At 40.8% G+C, this 15,998-nt stretch overlaps 1 protein-coding gene across 6 annotated transcripts in view; it reads left to right on the top strand.

The window, feature by feature from the left end:
- The window catches only part of LAMA2 (laminin subunit alpha 2), a 395,189-nt gene that overhangs the window by 119,106 nt on the left and 260,085 nt on the right, over positions 1-15,998 (top strand). For all 6 annotated transcript variants that reach the window (XM_082216020.1, XM_082216019.1, XM_082216016.1 and 3 more), the window contains exon 4: positions 2,069-2,311. In XM_082216020.1, coding sequence (XP_082072146.1) covers positions 2,069-2,311 — 243 coding nt within the window. The remainder of the gene's footprint in view (positions 1-2,068; positions 2,312-15,998) is intronic.

The raw sequence follows: 15,998 nt of genomic DNA, 5'->3' as shown, positions 1-15,998 counted from the left end.
CGCAGACTTCACAGCTCCCGGCAGCCTCCCGTGACAGGTTTACGATAGGTGATTTAGGTTACCCATAACCTGTGGAATTTGATTGATCTGGCGCGACCCCCGCTAATTGATTTGCGATCCTCAATTAGCTCCTTACTGCCCGGCACACTTCTCCTGCCGCACGCTCTGCTCCGAGCTCTCAGTCACGCCGTAGCAGAGATATCACAGCAGTGTAAGACTGTCACGTAGCTTTGGCTTCCAGACAAACACACACAGTCCAGGTTTGTCTATTTACAGCTTTTATTCCAACATTTCTCAGGAATTTCCAGGACTATTTGCAGCCATGACAAAACTGCATCCTTTCCCCACAAAGTACAGAGTGGGACTGGCATACTCTTCCCAAGCTCCTCCCAAGCTTCCAAAATTGACGTCAGAATGGTGTGGCATCATGGGAAGAACTTAACCCGTTAAGTTCCAACCTCAACAGATACATAATAGTGTTTGGAGTTTGGATTTGATATCCCACTTTACCACTACCCTAAGGAGTCTCAAAGCAGCTAACAATCCCCTTTCCCTTCCTCCCCCACAACAAACACTCTGCAAGGTGAGTGAGGCTGAGAGACTTCAGAGAGAAGTGTGACTAGTCCAAGGTCACCCAGCAGCTGCATGCCGAGGAGCGGGGAAGCAAACCCGGTTCATCAGATTATGAGTTCACCGCTCTTAACCACTAGACTACACCACACCACACCACACTACACCACATCACTACACCACACTACACCACAGAAGTGTTTCTTCTGTGTGATAAATATTGATTTATATACATGTATTATACAACAGTGTTGGAGAGGCTATTTAGAATGAAGCCCTATTACCTTTCAATGTATGCTAATACTTTCCTTTATATAATGGATGGATTTCCAGTATATAAAATGTTGTTCAGAGGGCAATACCGATACCCCAGTCATCCAACTGCCCATCTTTGTGATATATTTTGACTAAGAGTTTGCTACATTCTAAATGTGAGTTAGTATCTACGAAATCCTTTTAATTATTCTTACTGAGATGTATACTCGTATCCACCTGTTTCATTTTTATCTGGGTTGTAATAAAATCTGATTTACAAAAAGATAAATTATTAGCATATTCAAAGCTTATTCAAATATAATTGTGTCTTGTGTATCAGTCTTGGTAAGTAGGTTAGTTGAAAATAAATCCTTTGTAAATTAGTTGGAAAGGCAGGTGAAAGAGCAAATCATAATGAGTGTTGATTAAATGTTCATAATCTGCTTATATGAGAGCAGTACTCATAAGCTGCAGGTAGAAATCACCAGCTGAATGTTCAGGGTGGTGTTTCTCGGATGAAGAAAGATTAAAATGGGTTTCCAGATGGGATTGGAACACCAACTGGGGACTGGAAAATATATGGAGGATGGTGTAGCTCAGTGGTAGCAATTTTGTGAGGTTACTGAAATTGTATTACTGTATTTACTAAATTTGTATTTATTTACTAAATTTGTATAATGGTGTGTGTGTGCCATGTCTTGTGATTGATTATGTGGAGTAGGGCTTACCTAGTTGCCAGCCCCATATTTTATTCAAGTTGACACCCTTGTGGGTACAGCACATCACATTACATTGTGATGGTTCTAGAACCTGAATCAGTGTTCATCTTTGCTGTGCTCTCCCTCTTTCATAGCCCCTTGACCCAAGCTCCTTTCATATTAGATGTAGGAACTGCTAGGAGCTTAGTGGTAGAGCTTGAGCTTGAGGTACAGCCCTTTCACGCTACTTTATATGCTAGGCATCTATCCCAAAGTGAGCAACAGCAGAGCAACCATAGAACAACAATAGAGTGCAGTAGTGCAGGAGGTTTAACACAGAGCAAATGTTCAGCTTCACTTCTCATGTATGGGATGCTGCTGTAAACAGGGTAGATGCTATTGTTTTCTCTGCAGACTTTGCTAAAGCCAAGCTATAATATCAAACTTCTTTAGAATCAGCATTGCTTGCTGATAAATGAGCAAAAGAAAAATATACTTCAACCAGTTATTCTGATATATATTTTTTCTTTCTCACATTCTCCCAGGTGTTCCAAATTGCTTATATCATTTTAAAAGCAGCTAATTCACCACGACCTGGAAACTGGGTTTTGGAACGTTCACTAGATGGTGTCAACTATGAGCCCTGGCAGTACTACGCTATCACAGACACAGAATGTCTGACTCACTACAACATTCTTCCCCGCACTGGACCTCCATCGTATATAAAAGATGATGAAGTTATATGCACGTCATATTACTCCAGGATTCATCCGCTGGAGAATGGGGAGGTAAGATGGGGGAGTACTGTAGATGTCAATATGGTGGCAACCACACTGCCCTCCAAATATTCATATTTCCCCATTAATTAATGTTTATGCATGCATAAGATCAGGAGTTTTCAAACATAGCCATGGTGTACAGAAGAAAGTATATTCAGATATCTCTAAAATCTTATATCCCGTAACAGTGGCTATACTTAAGCTTTGCAACATCATTTACAGGCTGTGAAGTTAGAGAGCCCTCTTTATTTGATTCTTGAGTAGAAGCATTTGCTCAAGGTGCTGGAGCAGAGCAAAAGGTGTTAAGCAGCAAAGTAGCATCGCACTCTCTTCCAGTGTCATGCCTTGGCTTGGTTCTCCAGAGTTCCCCCTTGTGAGCCCTACGTGTGCATCGCATGTGGCCAGAGGGATATAGCCTTATGCCATATGGCCAAAGTTATGATCTCCCTGTGTGGTGTTTATGCAATTGTGTGTTGTGATTTAGTGCTGAGCTACACCCTAGCCTTTGGTCTCTCGTGGTGAAATAAATGGGGGACTGTTTTGGTTCAGTTTCCCTTTCCAAAACAATGGACAACCAGAAATTGAGCTATTCCTTGATATTCCAACTACCCCAATAGGTATTACTGAAAAATAACATGCCAAAATTACTGAAAAATAACATGCCAAAATGTTTTATATTACATTTCTTGCAAAAAAAAAGTGTTTGGTAGGCTAAATTGCATGCAAAAAATATGTATATTAGGAGAAACGTACACAAAAATTCTGGGCAAGCAACTGCAAATCTCACAAAATTGGCTGTCACAAATTTGTGAAAACCAGACAACAAATATGTGATTTTCACTTGATCATTCACATCAGGTATCTAAAGCAACAAATCAAGGATAAACTTAGCTCTCAGTTCAGCATGCAGAGGGCAATATAATACAGAGTGGTGGCATATCCAGTATTCCACTGGCATAGCACAGCTTTCGTCAAATTCTGTAGCCTCTCAGCTGATGGATCTTCTCTTTAATATTGGGCCCTAAAAGAGTGATCAAATGGCAAATGTTCCATTCCTAGTTTGCATTTTTTTATATGTCCAAAGGAATTTTGGATGTGTCATTTCTGACTCATATGGTACATTGTGCACAAATCAGTGATGGATAGGTAGGTAATATGTTTTGTGAGGAAGTGACTCATAAAGAGCTTCCTGGTTTTCAAATTATAATGAAAAGACTGAAATGAATGTATAAAATCAGATTTATATTTAAAAACATAAATGCCAAACAATATGCTTTTTTTTAAAAAAAAAAGAATGTGAATTTCCATGTCATACCACAAAACTTGGGTTTTTCCAAGAATATTTTGGCATAAATTTCAGGTTGCGTTGTTGGGTTTTATGATGGTTTAAAATTAAAAATTACTATACTCCACAGGGTTCTAAGGAGTTTGCTGTTCTTTATCTATGCTACGATGCTAGGCTAACAATATTGATAATATGAAAAGAGCCATAATTGTGTGAGCTTTCCTTTCAGCACTAATTAAGACTATGTGGTGTAAACGTGCAGCTGCCTTTACACTACCTTTCCTCCTCATTTAATAAAATTTCAACCTTTTCAAAAGCTTTACAAAGCTGGCATCATCACGTTTGATTCCTGCGATTTTCATTAATCTGAAAACTAAAAATTAATGGTAACCATGGTGATTTTTGCTTCATTTCACTTGCATTGAAGCCACTGTTATTTGCATTTAATTTTGTTCTTTATAAAAAGCAGTTGGTTTCTTCTTTTTAAGGATTAGAACTTAGTGCCTATGTTTTTATTAATCTTGTTATGTAAAATTATTCTAGGGACATTAACTCTTACTCTTAGTAATATCTTTTATTTTTCCTGCGGAAGATACAGGGCTTTTGTTTAACTTGATCTTCATTTAGGCTGAACTTTCTAACGACCCCATGCATTGCATTCTTCATTTTTATGATCCTTTTCAGTCTAATCAGTGAAATCAGAAATCAGCTCTGAAGAGCAGAGGTTTGTCACGAATTACTTTCATATCTGATGGAGGATGAAATCTAATTTGCTTTAGGTTCTTCCCCCAACCCCCACCTCCCAATGTCTGGTTCACTCATTCTCATGTCTGTTCCTCCACATGTATCCATATGTACACTCTGCAGTTCTGAGCAGGGTTTCTATCTACCTGTCACACCCTGTTACCCATAGAGCAATACATTTAGTAGCTTAACTAAGAATTTTTCTGTTTTCCATCATATTGCAATTCATTATGCTTTCTATCATTTCAATGTTAGTGTTTTAATGACTTTTAATGACATGCAGGTTTCAGTCGGGATACTGTAGTGCTTTGCAAATAAAGCAACAATAGCACAGGAGGGCAGTGACCCATCCAAAAGTGTGTTTTGATTACTAATGCCATGCATTCCTTAAGAAGCCACCAGAATATGTAGCTTTGTATATGGTTTTCAGACTACTTTATTAACTCAAGAGGGCATATAGCAGTGCACATGGAAACTATAAAACAGATACAGTCATACCTTGGATCTTAAACGGCTTGGCTCCCAAACAAATCAGCTCTCGAACGATCGAAACCCAGAAGTGAGTGTTCTGGTTTTCAAATGATTTTCAGAAGCCGAATGTCCAGTGTGGCTCCCACAACTTCTGATTGGCTGCAGGATGCTCCTGCAGCCAATTGGAAGCTGTGCCTTTGTTTCTGAACAGTTCCAGGAGTCAAACGGCCTCCCAGAATGCATTTTGTTCAATAACCAAGGTACCGCTGTATGTGCACCAAGCTACACAGCCACATCTCAGACAAGGAGCATACACAGAGGGCTTACAACATTCTCTCCTATATCCCTAGGTCCAGCATTTTCACAAGAACTGCACAGCACATGCACCTTCATCACCCCATACCTCTGTAAATCCCAGGTCCTGTTTATCTTATACTAATCTTTGGGGTCACTCATACTGCAGGAATATCCCTCAATTATCGCTCATATCCATGAATATTCCTCAATTATCCCCATTTGAAATTTTACAGCTGAATATGTGGCTACACTCAGTTTGAAAGCCTTGTACCTTAGGGAATGCAAGGTGAAAGTTGCTTCAGTGGTGTGTGATGTCTCCTTCACACCTATAAACCAACACTTAATGACTTGTGTTCAAGAAACCAGATGGTCAAGATCCATCCATCTCCAGCCATAGTCCAGCATACCAATCAGAATCCATGGGTGCTGACAGTTCTTGGGCATCTTTTCCACCTAGGCATTAACACATACCTGATTAGCTTCAGCAAGATGGCTGCATTAAGTGTCCTAAGACCATACCTTGGGACCTGATACTGCTCAACACTGCATTCATGCATTTCTTCTCTGCTGCAGTTGGGGATGGTCAGATGTCGTAAATGTGAATCTGAAAGAGTCACATTTGTTTGGGGGATTTTTAATTCCAAAATAATATTAAGTTAGCTGTGCTTTACTTTTAAGTTACATCTTCTAGTCTATTGCTCATCCCTCCCCATCTTCATTGGTAGCTGACTCATGCATGACTTTTTGTTGTCTATAAATTTGAGTCCTATATGTATAGGTCTACATGGTGACTATTCCTGGGAACAAAAACAGTTTGCAAATTAATCATGCCAGTGAATTGCTAACACCCTGAAATCCATGATTAGAGGTTCTGGATACAACTCAGCTGCTGAATGGTAGAGGTAATGGTCATAATAAGATCCATTTTTAGTGTGCATAAGCACATATCTTTTATTATCTGAGAGTGACTGGTGAACTTTGTAATGTGAAGCTATATTATACAACCTACCCTATGAACTATTTCCTGATTTCTTTAGTTTTAAAACTACCTTAAAGGGGGACATCAGAAGGCACCTGCACATTTTCTTTAATCAAACTGCATTTGATTGCTGGTAAGATTATAGGTAAAAGCACACTCCCCATGGAGAGATGGAGAGTATTAATGCAGTATTGATTCTTCATAAGTACAGCAGTGCAGTAAAAGGAGTTTTAAAAGAAGCTATTAGTTATGAGAAAGCAGGAGTCAGGCAAAGACACAGCATCCTGGAGACAGATATAGGCATGGGTGTTGGATATGGATTCTATACTCAAAGGTGTGTATTGTTTGTAAATCAATGCCATTTAGTATTTTTAAGACTCTCTCTCTCTCTCTCTCTCTCTCTCTCTCTCTCTCTCTGTGTGTGTGTGTGTGTGTGTGTAGTGACAGAGATAAAATATTTTATACTGCCCTTCATCTGAAGGTCACATAAGAATACAAAGTGAGAACACAAAATACCTAATCATCATCATCTTCATCATAAACAAACCACAAACACATTTGAAAGTCCATAGAATGTTTATTCAAACAGAGGCCTGGTTATATGGTTAGATAGTTACATGGCTACATTTATAGTTCTTTTTCATTTGTGAGAGGAATACAGGACCATCACTCAGTGGATTTAGTATCTGTCTGCGTAAGGTTCTAGAAACTAAGTAACATTTGTTGCTGCAAATTATTCTAACAGAGACTGGAGTGTGAAACAAAGGTATATTGTATGCAGAACTGTGGCATAAATATGGATCCTGCTCTGGATTTCTTCTTTTAGACAATGTGTTATCCCAAACTGTTTCACAGGGAAGTTAGGAAACACAGTTACTGCTCAAAATTAAAAAAAATTCCTTCCTGTAGCACCTTAAAGACCAACTAAGTTAGTTCTTGGTATAAGCTTTCGTGTGCATGCACACTTCTTCTGTGTATCTGAAGAAGTGTGCATGCACACGAAAGCTTATACCAAGAACTAACTTAGTTGGTCTTTAAGGTGCTACAGGAAGGAATTTTTTTATTTTGACTATGGCAGACCAACACGGCTACCCATCTGTAACTGCTCAAAATTATTATGCCAAGACAACATTCAAAGAGGTCAATAAAAATGTAGTTTCTCACTATTGTTTATTTCCGCCAGGAGTTTTGCTATTATTTATCAGTTCAGTGGCATAAAAGTCCTGGCACGATGGAGAATATCCCTATATACTTAGTTCAAATAAACTAAAGAAATGTCAGGAGACACAACATGATATTTCTGTGTGCTTTGCTCATGGAAAAGCACAGTTAGAAACAGAATTTAGTAACAACCTTGAGAAAAGCATGGTTTTATTGGGCTTCAAGTGTTGTTATTTGTATGTCCTGGACAAATTCATCGAAATAAGATTAAAATTCAGCATCTTACCATTCTGATGTGAAATATGGTAGTTTTTCAAGTGCTTCCTCCATACTCTCAAATCTAGGTCCCTCCTGATACAGCACAAAGATAAGGGCTAGCGGATAACTTCCTGTCCCTATAAAACTGATTTAACAAATGCGTCAGTCTTTGTTTAATTTGGCTAGCCAAACGGAAGCTTGAAAACACACATTTAGAGACTGAAGGGAATCTAGAAATCCATAAACAACTCAAAAGGGGGGGGGGGAATTGAATACAAAGAATCACGCCAACAAAATTTAGCCACAGTTACAGATTGTATAGAGAAAAGCCTCAGACAGAAGCAGTGACACTGTAGCTGTGCTACTGCTTTCATCTACCATGTGCTCAACTGCTAACACCTGGATCCATTTTTAAGCCCCCCCCCCTTTGAAATGGAGGTCTTGACTCCTTTTGAAAAACTCCTTTTTTCTATGTAACTCATTCCTGAGCTGCACTAATGTCAGGCCAATAATGTCAGGAGTGCTGAACTCTGGTACTTCTCAATGCCTCTCTTAGATCTCCTTCATTCCTTTGCTGCTTGAATAGGTGTTCAGGACAAACTGATTGGCTGATAGAGGAAAGCATGGAGAGAAGGAGAAAAGGACTTACAAATGAACTGTAAATCCAATTCTCCCCACAGCCTGATTTAATCCTTTCACACTGGGAGTTTCAGAGTGTCAACACCATAGGGTCAAAGGGTCGACATGTCTACAAGTACTCAAAACTGAAACATATTCAACTCAGCGTGGTTTGAAAAATCGCTGTGACATCGTGCTGCCCAGTAAAATTGGTTGAATATAGCAAATGTAATTCCTGCCCAAAAAAAGGAAGCCAACATCTACCAAAGTGTTCTACACTCCTCACCATCTCTGTATGCATGTATATGAAATAAACCCAGTGACCCTACCATTCTAATCAATGTACAGTGGTACCTCAGGTTAAAAACTTACCGTATTTTTCGCCCTATAGGACGCACCGTCCCATAAGACGCACCTAGTTTTTTTGGGGGGGGGAAATAAAGGGGAAAAAATTATTTTCCCCCCCAGGCGCGGGGCTGGGGCAGCCCGAGCTTCCCCCGACCCCAGCCCCCAAACAGGCAGCTCTCTGCAAGCTGTGGGAGCCCAGCGGTGGCTCCCGCTGCTTGAGGAGAGATCCGCTAAGCCTGGACGCGCTGAGATCAGCACGTGCAGGCTTCGGGATGCCAGCAACTCTCCCCAAGCAGCGGGAACGTTCCCGCTGCTTGCGGAGAGATCCGCGAAGCCTGGATGCGCTGAGATCAGCGCGCGCAGGCTTCGGGATGCCGGCAACTCTCCCCAAGCAGCGGGAACGTTCCCGCTGCTTGAGGAGAGATCCGCGAAGCCTGGACACGCTGAGATCAGCGCGCGCAGGCTTCGGGATGCCGGCAACTCTCCCCAAGCAGCGGGAACGTTCCCGCTGCTTGAGGAGAGATCCGCGAAGCCTGGACGCGCTGAGATCAGCGCGCGCAGGCTTCGGGATGCCGGCAACTCTCCCCAAGCAGCGGGAGCGTTCCCGCTGCTTGAGGAGAGGTCCGCGAAGCCTGGAGAGCGAGAGGGGTCGGTGCGCACCTACCGTTCTCGCTCTCCAGGCTTCAGCGAAAGCCTGCATTCGCCCCATAAGGCGCACCCACATTTCCCCTTCATTTTTGGAGGGGAAAAAGTGCGTCTTATAGGGCGAAAAATACGGTAATTCATTCTGGAGGTCCGTTCTTAACCTGAAACTGTTCTTAACCTGAGGTACCACTTTAGCTAATGGGGCCTCCCACTGCCACACCACCGCTGCACGATTTCTGTTCTCATCCTGAAGCAAAGTTCTTAACCTGAGGTACTATTTCTGGATTATTGGAGTCTGTAACCTGAAGCATCTGTAACCTGAGGTACCACTGTACTCTTTTTTTTTTTAATACTCATATTTCATGCTTCTTTTTCATGATTGCTAATCTTCTCAATGCAGGTTCCAGTACACTAAAGAAGGGAGAAGGTTTGACATGGTGTGTCTCTGGTCAACCTGTTGTTATTTTTCACTTGTACAGGAGAGAGAGAACAGATGATCAGCTGTCCGTTGTGTGTAGGCACTGCTACTTCAGACGGCTCTAAGCTACTGCTAAGCTACAAGCTCAGCAAGGCTGATAAACAATTGATTTTTAGAAGTTTTAATTTGCTAGAAGCCACCCAGAGTGGCTGGGGCGACCCAGTCAGATGGGCCGCATATAAATAATAAAAGTTGCTGTTGTTGCTGCTGCTGCTAGATGCCACAAGTGGGTTCCAGCTCCACGTTGGCATGGATTCTGGCTGGGCATTTCTCAAACTGCCCATTCTTGATCACCTCACTATGTATTTAACTATGCTGGCTTCCTTGGTGGCTTGCCTGCCTACCTGCTCATACCCTTCTTGCTTCTCTACTTACTGGCTTAACTGCTTGCCTATTCAACGATTGCTTAGCCTCTGGGCCACATTGGTCCTATATAGCACAAGCTACACCAGCAGTTTTAAATTGCATTTTTATCCTTGCACAATTGGAACTTGAGTAGGATAGATTCATTTCAGGAGCAGTTCCCCAATGAACAGATCATGTGCACCCCAAGGAGTAGACTAAATGTGATAGGGTAGCAGCAAGAGTGGGGGAGCAGTGAAACAGCTGCGATTTTCTCCTCATGCCAGCAGCACACTCAGTGTTTGTTCACCTTACTAAAGAATAAATGTGGTTCAAAGTGGCACACAGACAACACGATTAGCAATCACATTTTAAAACTTAATACCGGGCATTTGTGTGTGTAGTTGTTATCAAGGTCACAGTAGGTAGAGAAAGGAGGTTTAAGCTTTTATTCCCCAGCAGGATTCTCCAAGAAATTCTGCCTCCATCCCATGTAGCAATTAATTTTAGGGGAAAAGTTCACATAGGCACTGATGGGAGCTATCCCCCACTTAATGCTAAAGGCCCAAGGGGGGCAATTTCATGCAGCTGGGAGGAGGCTTGAATTGACCCATGTGTTGTGATCCAGACAGCAATCAGGGCCCTCCTGCTTGATATATAATTTTAAACCATATAACATGTGATTGCTAATCACATCATTAATGTGTAGTTTGCCCACAATTAATGTGTAGTTGGTCTTTAACAGCAGAGGTGTTAGGGCTGCAGTCCTAAGCACAATTTCTAGGGCACAAGCCACATTTAAATCAGTAGGGGTTACTTCTGAATATAGATGCTCATGAATGATTCTCAAGTTTGCATGTGAAAAAGCTTTTTTCTCAAAAGACCTTTGAGGTGGATTTTGAACTAGAAAAAAGATTGGTATTTGGGATTCTTTCTGTATACAATTACCTTCTCAGTAAGCTATTCAGTCTGCAAAAAGAGAAGAAGTAATAACACTATTAAGCAAGTGTACGTAGATATTATGCTCTAGGATAAAAATGATTGGAAAACTTTTATTGCTCAAAAAAGAACAGAGAAAGGGACTTGCTTCTATTTCTCTTGGGGAAAGCTGAAATAAAGATACCCTTCTACTGACAATAATTTCTTTCCATTCTGGCTTTGTGTTATAGAAGCTTGATAGTAATTAATGTCATCTGTAGAAAACAGAACAATGATTAATAACATGATTCATAGAACTGTCTGGGATAGTAAATGATTTAAATGTAACAATTTACAAAGTACACACTGTTCAGAACAAGCCGGTGCTATTTAAGGGTGAAAGGGTTAGTAAACCTATTTGGTCATGTTTGTGGTCTAACTCTTACACTGCCGTGAACAATTCTAGCACTTTTGTTTAAGTGCTAGAATGCTATTAAGGGGCAAAGGGAATGTTGCAAATAACTTTCATTATTATCCCCAAAGAGCAAAATTTTATTGGCTATATGAAGCATCCAGATTTCGGAAGTTTCTCTCAGTTGCTGTTGCAAAAATTAAAGTTAGTTGCCTTCATCTGAAGGACCACCTATGCCAATATGAGGCTGCCCAGATATTGAGATTAATATATGGGCCATTACTCTCTTGGCGTGAGATGTGAGACAGACAGGTTCCAGTGACAGGACTTTTCTGGTGCTGGTTGAGCACATTTGAAGCTTCCCGTATCTCATGCAATTGATGTGGCTATTGTATTAGTCCTTGGCCTGCCTATATGGTAACACAACTCTAATTAAGACATATCACTTGATCCCCAAGCCAAAAATCCCAAGTAACAGTGTGTTGAGTGAATGTAATTTACCCTTGAAGTGAAATACAATCTCACCCACAAGTTTCATGTGGATTTGAAGCTGCTTCTATCTCTATCTCTCTCTTGTGGCACCCACACATTCTACAGCCAACCTTCAACCCACATTTCTCTCTCCTGCTATCCTCCATTAATTCAGAGTCTCCCAGCTGGAGGATAGTACAGTAAGGGAACAAAAAGCAATATATAAAAATCACACAGTACCTGACTTGATGCACATTGCCTGGATGAGGGGTTTTTTTTTACATGTGAGGTGATGTTTCATTGGCTGCCATTTATTGCCACGCCCCCTACTTCTGTTTGCTCCTTGCCTGAACACAACCTAGCCATTTTGCTTCCATCAGCCACAAGGAAAGGATACAGCTTGCCAATTTCTCCCCATTGTTGCTGAAGACATGTTTGTGGGTTTGTAATTTCTATTTAACAGCTGTTTTGTGCCTTACTGCTCTTGTGCAAAGCAGCTGTTTAAAATAAAATGGGCTCTTTGGGAAGAATTGGCAGGTGCGGGATGTGATGGTTCCTTTCAGTTGCTGAAACAACACATATTTCCAAGTGTGCCTATTTCCAGTTGCTGCATGCTGAGGGCATGCTCACAGATCATTCACCAACTATTAAATTTCCATTTTTATTTTTAATACAGAGATTTTGCACAAGACTGCTCTTGCACAAAACCTCTATATTAAAACAACAGCAACAGGAATTGGCCGCTAAAGATGAATTTGTAGTGAAAGGATGTGGGAATGAAGGCACATTTGCAGATCACTTATTAGTATTTGTTTTTTTAAAATAATAATAATAATAATAATAATAATACAAGTTTTGTGCAACAGCAATCTTGTGCCAAACCTCCATGATACACATGCAGAAATCAAGAGCTGTAAACATTAATTGGGAAGGGAAGAGAGGGTGGTGATGTAAAGGACAAAAAGGGAGGAAAGAATGATGGGGGACACCCAGTATTGGCAGAGCTACCTGAAACTGACTAGAATCTTGTCCATTTCATACTTGAATTGGGGCTATGGAGAGAAAAGTTTTTTTGCAGCTTTCTCCAAGTTTTTAAATATTTACAAAATGCTTGCATCATGTGATCATCATGGCTTATATCCAAAAAGGGATGGCATATTTAGAAAACCATCCTTCTGCTGAAAGTGGGAAGCATACCAGGGAAGGAAGGAAGGAAGGAAGGAAGGAAGGAAGGAAGGAAGGAAGGAAGACTTTCTTGGCCAGCTTTCCAGTGTTGGATCCAAGAGAGGTCTTCTGAAGAAATCTGGTTTCATTGTAAAATGAGATTTTAGAAATCAATGTTTTGTTCATATACCCCACCCCAAATTCACAACCCTTAATTTTGCCTCATTGCAAAATATGCTGGTAAAGTTTGTTTTTGTGCACTTTAGTTAAAAAATAATAATGTGTGTACATTGACAAACAAGCACCTGTGCACATGACCACTTTGAAAAAATGGGAATGGAGGATGGATATGTAATAATTGAAAGGAGAAGACATGTTCAGACCACACAGTTACAACCTGTCAAGGTCTACCTGCTAGTAAACCTCTTATCTGTCAGCAGCCTTGCACCAATGCACACACATGGAAAAATTTGATCAGAGCTACCTTTTGTGAGAGATAAAACCTCCTTACAGACTCTGCCTTTTAATCATAGTGATGGAATAGAATTTCAGAATTTTGTATGACTGGATTTTAGAAAGTTAATTGGCTGAGGTAGCTTCTGAGGTGAGGCCTTGGAGAGTACTTGAGAGGAAGCCTCAAAAATATGACAAACACCTTGATATTTATTTGTTTTTTGTGTGCACTCAGAGCTCAGTGATCAGATAAAATTAACTAGGAAAAATGTAGAATTCTTGGCATTCATTCCACTGTGAATAGGGTGGGAAATGGACTGTTTCATCAGTCTAAGCAAAACCTTTGCAGGACCAATCTCACAACTGGTTCAGGCTGCAATCCCATGTGTGTGGTTGTTGTTTAGTCATTTAGTCGTGTCCGACTATTCGTGACCTCATGGACCAGAGCACGCCAGGCACTCCTGTCTTCCACTGCCTCCCGCAGTTTGGTCAAACTCATGTTAGTAGCTTCGAGAACACTGTGCAACCATCTCATCCTCTGTCATCCCCTTCTCCTTGTGCCCTCCATCTTTCTCAGCATCAGGGTCTTTTCCAGGGAGTCTTCTCATGAGGTGGCCAAAGTTTTGGAGCCTCAGCTTCACGATCTGTCCTTCCAGTGAGCACTCAGGGCTGATTTCCTTAAGAATGGAGAGGTTTGATCTTCTTGCAGTCCATGGAACTCTCAAGAGTCTCCTCCAGCACCATAATTCAAAAGCATCAATTCTTCAGTGATCAGCCTTCTTTATGGTCCAGCTCTCACTTCCATACATCACTACTGGGAAAACCATGGCTTTAACTATACGGACCTTTGTTGTCAAGGTGATGTCTCTGCTTTTTAAGATGCTGTCTAGGTTTGCCATCGCCTTTCTCCCAAGGAGCAGGCATCTTTTAATTTCGTGACTGCTGTCACCATCTGCAGTGATCATGGAACCCAAGAAAGTAAAATCTCTCACTGCCTCCATTTCTTCTCCTTCTATTTGCCAGGAGGTGATGGGCCCAGTGGCCATGATCTTCCTTTTTTTGATGTTGAGCTTCAGACCATATTTTGCGCTCTCCTCTTTCACCCTCATTAAAAGGTTCTTTAATTCCTCCTCACTTTCTGCCATTAAGCTTGCATCATCTGCATATCTGAGATTGTTGATATTTCTTCCGGCAATCTTAATTCTGGCTTGGGATTCATCCAACCCAGACTTTCACATGATGAATTCTGCATATAAGTTAAATAAGCAGGGGGACAATATACAGCCTTGCCGTACTCCTTTCCCAATTTTGAACCAATCAGTTGTTCCATATCCACTTCTAATTGTGGCTTCTTGTCCCACATAGTGATTTCTCAGGAGACAGATGAGGTGATCAGGCACTCCCATTTCTTTAAGAACTTGCCATAGTTTGCTGTGGTCGACACAGTCAAATGCTTTTGTGAAGCAGAAATAGATGTTTTTCTGGAATTCTCTAGCTTCCTCCATAATCCCGTGCATAGAAGAGGAAATTTCAGCAAGTATAGCTTATCATGATACATGATGTTGAATTGTATCTGCTGAAACAGACTGCCAGCTGGTGTAAAGAATCCTATCTTTTATCAACAGATATCACCTGACATGGCATCCTCAATAAATCCCTGTGGTGAAAGGCTGAAGGTTCTGCTTTATTGCCTTTCACTGAATGATAAAAGGAAGTTGTGAGACAACAAGTGCAGACAGTGGGAAAGAGAGGCGTCTTTCCTCAACATAGTATATTATAATCATTTTGCATAAGTAGAGTGTTCCGTTTGTGTTTGGAAGCTAATACTTGTTAGATCTTGCACTAGTTTTCCTGACAGAAGCTCCACAGTTTTTAACAGCTGCCTGATATTTAGAAATCCAATAACTTTTTCTAACGTGGAAATAGAGTGCCTGAAAAAACAATACCTGCTGAATTTTTTTGCCTGTCAGATGGCTCTTTAAAGGCAATCCTTTGTAACTACAGTGACTAGTTCAGATGTATAACATTTATACAATGATGGTACCTAGCTTGAGAAAATAGTGATAGATGGTAAAGTTGTTCCCATTGCTAAGTATTATTAAGAATTTGTCTTATTATACATGTTGGATTAATAGTGCTATGATGTGGCAGAGCTTGTCTCTTCATCCCCAGCCACGCAGCAGGAGTTTGTTCTTGGCTTAGAGCTACTGCCAAGCTTCAAGCACAGCATGAATGGTCTGAATGCCTGGTTCCTCCTATGAAGAATATTCTGTTTCTTATGTATCTTTTCCCTTTTTTAATTCATGACATAGAATATTTCCAGTTTGAAAACTGTCACATCTGTATTTCTCTGGTTTATATTTTAACTGGAATGAAACAGGATGTTGTGATTCAGATACAGATCTTGCTCCAACTTTAAGCTGTCAGTACTGAACCTATTGCACAGATGTTTCATATGTGAAGTCAGATTACAAAGAAACTCTGCTCATACCTTTCCATCCTCTCTGCTGTCTTATCAACCACTATTTTGAATCATACATTGCAATAAGGGTAAGTGGTACATTTGCCTAATAACAATGTGAGATCACCAAAGGGTGCTTCACATGGTCATTTTTCACCATTCAGTTTTCTCCACGGGACCTTGCCCATGAT

Source organism: Podarcis vaucheri, assembly GCF_965113315.1.
Source record: "Podarcis vaucheri genome assembly, chromosome: 3".
Taxonomy (NCBI): Eukaryota; Metazoa; Chordata; class Lepidosauria; order Squamata; family Lacertidae; genus Podarcis; species Podarcis vaucheri.
This window is presented reverse-complemented; position numbering and strand designations above follow the sequence as displayed.